General features: G+C 44.7%; 1 protein-coding gene across 1 annotated transcript; it reads right to left on the reverse strand.

Moving 5' to 3' along the window:
* Nucleotides 1–7,214: 7,214 nt before the first annotated feature.
* On the reverse strand, nt 7,215–8,129 carry LOC149071074 (uncharacterized). The gene has a single exon (XM_089248082.1). The coding sequence runs from the start codon at nt 8,127–8,129 to the stop codon at nt 7,215–7,217; it is 915 nt and encodes a 304-aa protein (XP_089104208.1).
* Between the last annotated feature and the right edge of the window lie 340 nt (nt 8,130–8,469).

An 8,469-nucleotide genomic window follows, 5' to 3' on the forward strand; every position in this document is an offset into this window, starting at 1 on the left:
GGTGTAGTTTCACATCACTTAGGATAAACACATAGTAAGGCGACCATGAAGTACGGGAGTGCATAAAAGCATGTGAATGACCAAAAAAGTGACCTCGAGAGTGTAAAAGCATGTGAATAACCAAAAGAAAGATCTAGAGCATGAGTAAATGATCAAAAGAGTGACCTATAAAGCAAGGAACCATGTTAGTGGTTAGTGGACGGCCAAAAGACCGACCTAGAGCAAGCGCAAGTATGCGAGTGTCCAAAACGGTGTGCTAGCATGTGAGTGACCAAAGCAGCGTGCAAGCATGTGAGCATGGGAGTGGGCAATACAGTGACAGAGATACAGGTGTACGGGGCCGTTCAAGTATTACGTAAGCAAATTTTTAGTCATTTTCGACCCCCTCCCCCCTTGTCAGCAAAAGTCAGCAAAACTCTGACCCCCCCCCCCCTCCTTGTCAGCAAAATTCCATCATCAGCTCTGCCCCTCTGAATCCTAACGCATATTGGTGGGATCAGAAACGTACACAGGGAGAGGGGTTCATGGGGGGGGGGCGATCAAAAATTTATTTTTTTTATGCAAAAAAATATTTTTAATTGAAATCTCGGAAGAAAATACCTTTATATGTGTTATTATAATCAATTTCTGTTAATTTCAATGTTATTTGAAGAACATGTTATTTGAAAATTTATCATTAATAAATTCATTGCCACCCACCCTCTAAGCCATATAATGGTATATCGCATAAAGGCCCTTTGCCCGTGGACCAAATATGGCCCTGGGGGTTATCTGATGCTCCTGCCCTCCTCAAACCTAATTTTGTAAAAATGAACTAAGCGGCACATTTACACATCGCTTAAGTGTCCCGTGGTACAATTCCAGAGCATTTAAGCGACCCGTAGCACTTAAATGGCCCGGGACTCAGTTCCAGAGCACTTAAGTGATCCGTGACACACTTAGAGATCCCTTGAGTGACATGACGTAGTTTCAGAGCACTTAAGTGGCCCCCAGTGCGGTTCTACATCACTCAAGTTACCCGCGGCATATTCTCTGATTATTTATGATCTTAATCCGCGGCATATAATTACGGATCACTTGAGTGATGCGTGGCAGAGTTCCAGAGCACTTAAGCGGCCCTGACACATTTCCAGATCACCTGGATGCGCGAACATTTAGAGATCACTAAAGAGTCTTTCTGTAGGGCACTTACCAATGGGGGGTGGGGATGTTACTTCAAGTGCCCACAATCTATCGAAAGCTTTTTCTCGTTTTTGGCGAACAGAGTAAGATGCCATTAAAAATATTTCATATTTTCATAAAGGGTGGTTGATGACGGAAGCATTACCAAAACCATGGCCCCCAGAAGGCCGGGACAATTCTCATAACTTTTTGCTTTTTCACGCTTTACATGAACTATAGAAGGGCCCGTGAGAAGTCTGACCAGGGGGCCCGCGAAAGATCCCAGCATAGAGGCCCTACTCCAGGATGTTGGGGCCATGATCCAAACATCCCTCTCCTCTTGTCATCAAAAGTCAGCAAATCGGAACCCCCCCCCCCCCCATCGATGATTGCAAGAGTGGGGGGAAAGCCAAGTGGGTAATAGAATAGGGTGTCGAATTCGAGGAAAGGTCAAGAAAATTAGACTAAAATGGGAGAAGGGTGACAAAATTCGTGTAGCCCACAGGCGGCAAAAACCATAAATGTGCCTCTGCAGGGCGATTTCCTCATTTCCTCCTTCGCCCCCCCCCCCCACCCATGAATCTCGTGTGCATTTGTTGTTAGCGGAATCCGTAATGACCCTGCTAACGGAAGATATTTGGGATATGTTAGAAGAGGAGTTCTTAACGGGAGGTCCTTGGAAATATTTCTCGGGAGATCCGTTACTCGTGAATCCGGGGCGATGCGTCTGGAGGGGTGACTTATTATGCAGGTTCGTTGGATCGTCCAGTATTTTCCGGAACAGTCCAATTTTCCCATATTACTCGGCTCTTGGGAGGGGCGATCGACTTAATCGCCATTTCCTTGGATCCGCGCTTGGGGAAGGCGCATGATCAGAGGCGGATTTATGACTTTGCGGCCTCTAATTTGATCTCCTCCCGTTCTAATTTGATGTTCTTGATGACCAATAACAAAATTTGACGTCCCTTCAAACTTTCCAACTTGGGCCAGCCGCCCCCCCCCCCCTTGAAGACTGGAATTCAAAAAGGCTGCATAGGTGCCATTTTTTCAAAAACTGGTTTTATTTTTCCCCACAAAAATAATTTAAGTTCCAACGATAATGCAACGAAATGAGGCTGAAAGTTCCCTGAGAGAGACGATTGGTTGGTTCGTTGTAGTTCCCACTAGGTAGCGTTTGATGACCCAATACATCGGTTTCTCCTTTACATCGATTTTCCTAGAAATTTACATTTTGGCACTTGCAGCTTTTTTTAATTCCAGTCTTCAATTCGTTAAAAAGGGGGCTCGTGTAAAATCTGGCCTGGGAACTCACCAAAGATCGTAGCTTAGGAATCATACTGCAGGATATTGAGGGGACTCTGTCTCGAAGCTGTGCTGGAAGAGATCTCGACAACGGGATCAGCCCAGTGGCAATGTTCTGGCGTTATTCCCGGATATTGAGGGGTTACGGGGCATTGCTTCCCCTATAAACCCCCCCCCCGCGCGAATCTCCACCCACGGGGGGGGGGCCGCCAAATTGCGTCTGCCCTGCGTAGAACGTAGAACTCTGCCTCTCCAGCCTCCACGTTATGAATTTTGCTTATGAGTTATGAATCTCGATTCCCACAACCGGTGGGAACCAAATAGCTTAATAAATAACCAAATTAGCTTAAAACTCAAAATATAAATATTATAAACTCAAAATATAAATCATTTTTGGTTTGGTTAAGCACGTGCGCACGAAAAAAGTTTGACGGGAAATGTATGAAAATTATTCGGTGGTTGCTGTTTCCATTTGATCGTCCACACCATTTTAAAGTGCGTCGATCACTTAACATCAACGATTCTGGTGACATTTTTGACCTCACTACCGCTTTTTAACAGTGAAAACAAGCCCTTCGACGACCATCTTTAAACGACACACAAGCGAGCAGAGCAGCGAAAACAAAATATCATGAATGCGCTGCTCTTAACGTTTGTCGCGGAGTTTCCGCTCTGCTGCGGTGCGCTCCACTATACGCAGGCGCATTCGAATCAGTGTGTTTGATTTCGCTGCTCGGGGGGATCTCTTCTTCCCTCGTTGCTTTTCTCTCCGTCTCACTATGTGTTCAGCCTAAGATACCTCTCAACCTTTTTACTGCGGTGGAAAGAGGCAGTGTCGTCTTGAAATGTAAAGTCAGCCGAATCCCCCAAACCAATTGTCAACACTTGGAATCAAAAAGTTTTCAAGAATGTCCGTGTAGACTTCTGCGTTAACTGTGTAAGCTTCACGATGTTCCCCTAACCCGTCAACTGTCATGCTACACCACACGGTAAACGAGCGACGAAATTTAGTTCTTTTATGAATGGGCTCATCTTTAAACTTTTCTCTTGTTCTTCTCCAGATGAATTTATTGTAGCTTTCCTCAGTCCCCAAGCTGATTCTTGACTCATCACTGAAAATGACTTTATTCCAATCATTCATGCCCTAGTGGACGGGGTTTCTATTCCATAGCAACAGAGACTTCTTCTGTTGCCAAGTTGAATGAGGTTTAGGTGTGGGTTTGCAGTACCTAAATCAATTTCCTCGCAAACGATTGCGTACGGTACGGTTGCAGACACGAACGTTGCACTTCACCCACTCTGCAATTAGCTGTTTCGAGGTGGCACGGTGATTTTCCTTGGCGATAGCGATCAGTTTTCTGTCATCTCTCTTAGTGGTACTTATTAGAAATTTTTAAATTTTATCGTCTTGTTTAAAACTTATAAGAGGTAAATGAGGAAGTGAAAGGCATTATTTTTAAATACAGACACGTCATAAATGGGTAATTTACTGTTGTGTTTCTTTTCATTTTAACCCTTTCTGGTGCGGTGTCCCCCATAGTTAGACCACCTGTTTACATTGTTTTCTATGGGTTTTGGAAAAATATCTGCCCTTGAGAGGGTTAAAAGTGGTGTTTGGTGTGTTATAAAATTTATATTGAATTTCTAAAATCGTTCACAGAAAGACAAATTAACCGTCTAGAACGTGAAGACAGTTAATTTGTCGAAGCGTATACGTGAACACGAAAAGCTGCTGGAGTGAGCGTAGCTCTGCTGTGGACGCTTGAGTTACCAGCAGTGGTTCCCAACCTTCTCACTGCATTCGCCAAGCAGATCATGGGTTAATACTAAACAAGGTATTGAGCGAAACAAGCAAAATCCACAGAGGGACCATCTTGGGGTCCCCCATGGATGGAAACGAAATCAATTTGGTCGGGTCTGTTGAAGATGTTATTAATGTGCCACCATTATTATTATAACGAGTCGCGGAATGGCAACAGTATGGCATTCGAATGTCGTTTCGGTTGTTATGACAACATATGTCTAAGCCGGATGTTTATTATTAAAGTGTCAGTTATGTTCTCGTTCGTAATCGATGTAGTCGCATCACTAAACATAGTGGCAGCGGTGTTGTAACTCCATCTCAGACCAAGGAAGAAGCCGAATTGCCGCAGCATGAACGAAGTAGCACAGCGTGAAACCATCAGCCGACGGCCGCCGCCTGTCCATGGTTTGCAGCTACCAAGTCTCGCATTCGGAGAATAACCTGCTGCGAATTGGAAGTTATTTCGCCGGAGATGGAACAACTACCTCACCCTCTGTCAACTGGACGACCAGCCGGAACCATATCGAGTAGCGCTTTTTCTCTCGTGCTTAGATGACGACGCCATGCGTCTTTACGATGGTCTGGATTTCGCGTCCGACGAAGATGATCGAAAGGTGTCCGAGATCTTGGAGAAGTTCGAAGCTTTCGCGATCGGCCAGACGAACGAGACTTATGAGAGAGCCCTCTTCAATAAAAGAAGCCAAAACGAAGGTGAGTCTTTCAATAACTTCTTGGCGGCTCTCAGAAGCCAGATTAAAGTATGCGGTTATTGCGATAAATGCATGAACTAGCTACTCAGAGATAGAATTGTTGTCGGAATCCGAGATTCGAATACTTATGCAGAGCTCGTTAAACACAGGTCTCTATCGCTTGAAAAATGCATTGATGTTTGTAGGACAGCAGACAAAGCCACACATGAGAGTACAGTCCCGCGTTCACTTGCTGAGGTACATGCAGTCAAAAAACCCATCAGAGTTTCGCAAGATCATAAAAGCTGTAAGCATCCGTTGAGAAAAGAATCTTGTCCTGCATGGAAGCACGTGTGCAAAAAATGCGAAAGAGCTAACCATTTTGAGACCGTGTGTATGTCTATAGCGAAGGGTCAGATACAAGCAAGGCGATCATCCAAAGCTAGGCGGATCCGACAAATCGGACACGACCCGGATGAGACTTATCCTGAACTGGAAGAGGAGTATGTAGAATGTGTGTCTTCGGTAAATACACATTCTGCAAAGTGTGTTCCCCATGTCAACGGACGAAGAGTGGTGTTCCAGTTAGACACAGGGGCGTCCATCAACTTATTACCCAGGTCAAAAGTAGCACCGAATACAAATTTTTTGCCGTGTCGTCGCAAACTGAAAATGTGGAATAATTCGGAGCTTATCGCAAGCGGGTCACGTAAAGCTGAGGTACATAACCCTAAGACTGGGTTGCGACACACTGTGGACTTTGTTATAGTCGACCAAGAACTGTCACCACTCCTGGGGCTTCCCACATGTGAAGCCATGAATTTGATATCTGTACAACACAGAAATTTCATCAGAGTTGGCAATGTGATGTGGGAGCCAGAACTGGAAAGCGTTTTTTCTGAAGGAGTCGGCAAATTTCCGGGACAAGTCAAGCTGAAAGTGAATCCGGAAGTCGTACCCGTGGTCTCCCCTCCTCGAAAGCCGCCTATCGCTCTCAGAGAAAAACTCGGGCAAGAGCTGCACCGACTCATGGAGCAAGGAATCATCAGGCGAGTAGTACATTGAACATTGAAGGACCAGACGCACCCCGCTTCCCATCTCAAGGAGAAACCCGAAAGATGGGTGCATCCGGAATTTTATTAAATATGTATATATATATAAATTTGTATAACAGAATAACAAGTCTAATTACAGAAGTATAAATCAACGGAATAATTATGATAAATCGTGATCTAAGAATCGAAATCTAAATTGATATTATAACGTCCTTGGCACGTCCGGACTCGATAATCAAATTCCGTTGGTGGCGGTCCGTCCGCGTTCGTTAGATGTCACTAGTCGTGTAGGCCGTACAACGACGAATCGATGTCATGTTTGCGTCACATGTCCTTGTTCAAGTGTCCAAGTCCGCCAATGTTCGGACACCCAGATGTTTTAGCTCATTCTAGGCACACATTCCTGTTCCATAAGCATCCTACGTCTTAATTCTCCTGGGCAATTAGGAGATTTTCATCATTCCCGAAGCTACATCGGCTGGCTAGCTGGATTATGGGTGGCATTGATTCACCTCGTTAGCATGTTAAGTGTTTATAGTTTCTCCAATAAAGTTCGCCATTCAACGACGTATCAGTTTCGTGAATTTCCAGTACCCCTACGTGGCCGCAAGTTGTAGACTCTCCCTGGTATCAGCTTTACTGGTTTGGAAGGCTGAAATTCATCCTGCTTCTTCCGTAGTCCACCCTTCTTGTCGTGCAGCAAATATAGGTTACGGTCTAAAAATTGAATCAAATTTTGAATGCGCGAGAAGTTCATCGGACTTTTTAGTATTCTTCTTTTGAATGCCGTCATCTGACTTTGTGACATCTGACCAAAATGAAACGCTGATGTGTGTGGACATTGGCAGACGTAATGCAATAGCGAGCCCGTAGCACCACACTTACAAGCATTGTGAGATGATCGTCCAAACCGCTGCAAGTATGTCGGAAATGGACCATGCTCAGTTAAAAGGATTGTTTTTGTTTGCGGCCATACACACTTGCGCAAAGCCACTCGACGTTGTATCTTGTAGGCGTCTTTCGTTGAGTTCTTGTTCCATTCAACTTGCCAAAGATGAAGCATTCTGTCTTTCAAGATATTGCGGGCATGACTCCTCGGCCAAGGTAGAACAACCAAGTCTTTCAATGTTGTCGCTTCCTTGGCAAGTTGATCCGATTTTTCATTTCCAGCAATACCTACGTGCGCTTTGACCCAGACTAACCTTATGTTGTCGTGAGCGCGTAGGATAAGACGAATACTTCGTATGTCAGGGCTAGGTGATCTTGTATGGCTAGGAGGCCAGATGCGCTATCTGTCAAGATTGTTACTGGACAAAGCATCTCTCCCGCACGTTTAACAGCATTGAGTATCGCAAAAATCTCGGCTTGGAATACACTATTCTCTTTAGCTAACCTTCGACTCCATTGCTCCTCTATTGAACCATCTTCCGCTAGTACCACATACACGCAGCCAGTAGCCGTTTCTGTTTTAGAGCCATCAGTGAATATTTTCTTAGAGCCCAAGGAATCTATATTATCAATACCAAATGGCATTATTTGAGACTTGGTGAGATCTGTGCTTGGGTGAAACAGCCATTGCTTATGTCGCTGCTCAAATTGGTTTGACGAAATTCTCTGCTCGTCCAATATTATGTCCTTTTCAAGATGTAGTAGTCTGGTCTTAAGAGCCTCGTACTCCACGTAAATACTCAAAGCTGGGTTGCCTGTGGCCACATACAGAACTTCGTTCGCGGTTGTAACGTATGCTCCTGTAACATATAGAAGAAAGGGACGCTGTGCGATATCCAGAGCTCTCTTTTGTTTTTGAGTTGGGTGCTGATACCAAGTGGCGCATCCGTATGAAAGTTGCCTTTGTACAATAGTCTTATACAAGATGTTGCGAAAGGCTCGCTGCATTCCCCATTTCGATCCGGCCAATCTGCGCAGTAATTGCAGTGTGCCATTTACTTTGTCGACCTGTTTTTGGATGTGCGCCATAAAGTTCAATTTACTATCAAAGTACACACCAAGGTATCGTATTATCTGAGACGGTCGAATTCGTATACCTTCAATGTAGATCTTAGGTTTCATCTTTTTCTTTGGGTGCGGCCACAAGAAGCGGGTTTTTTCTACTTCCATTTGTAGTTTATTATTAGCCAGCCAATTGCTCAATTTTCCGAACACTGTCTGTGCTTCATCCGTTATTGCCATATGGTTTTCGCCGGATATAACATATACCAGATCGTCGGCAAATGCCTGTAGATATACCCGCAGGCCCAGTTAATCTGTAAAAGCGTGTTGAGGACGAGTGACCACATCAAGGGGCCGCTGCATGAGCCCTGTGGACACCCTTTCATCTGCTTTTTCATGGCTATTCCTCCGTCTGTGGACATCACTATATATCTGTCTGAAAGCATATTCTCAATAACTCGCGTCAGGTTTCCAGGAAGTGGCAGTTGGCGAAGTTGATTGATAATTA

Source organism: Pholcus phalangioides, unplaced genomic scaffold, assembly GCF_987345545.1.
Source record: "Pholcus phalangioides strain wild (caught in Gottingen) unplaced genomic scaffold, Ppha-v1.0 ptg000019l_1, whole genome shotgun sequence".
Taxonomy (NCBI): Eukaryota; Metazoa; Arthropoda; class Arachnida; order Araneae; family Pholcidae; genus Pholcus; species Pholcus phalangioides.

Bases quoted from the DNA above. Each gene is read 5' to 3' on its own strand.
- LOC149071074 (XM_089248082.1), bottom strand. From the start codon at position 8,129: ATGGAAGTAGAAAAAACCCGCTTCTTGTGGCCGCACCCAAAGAAAAAG.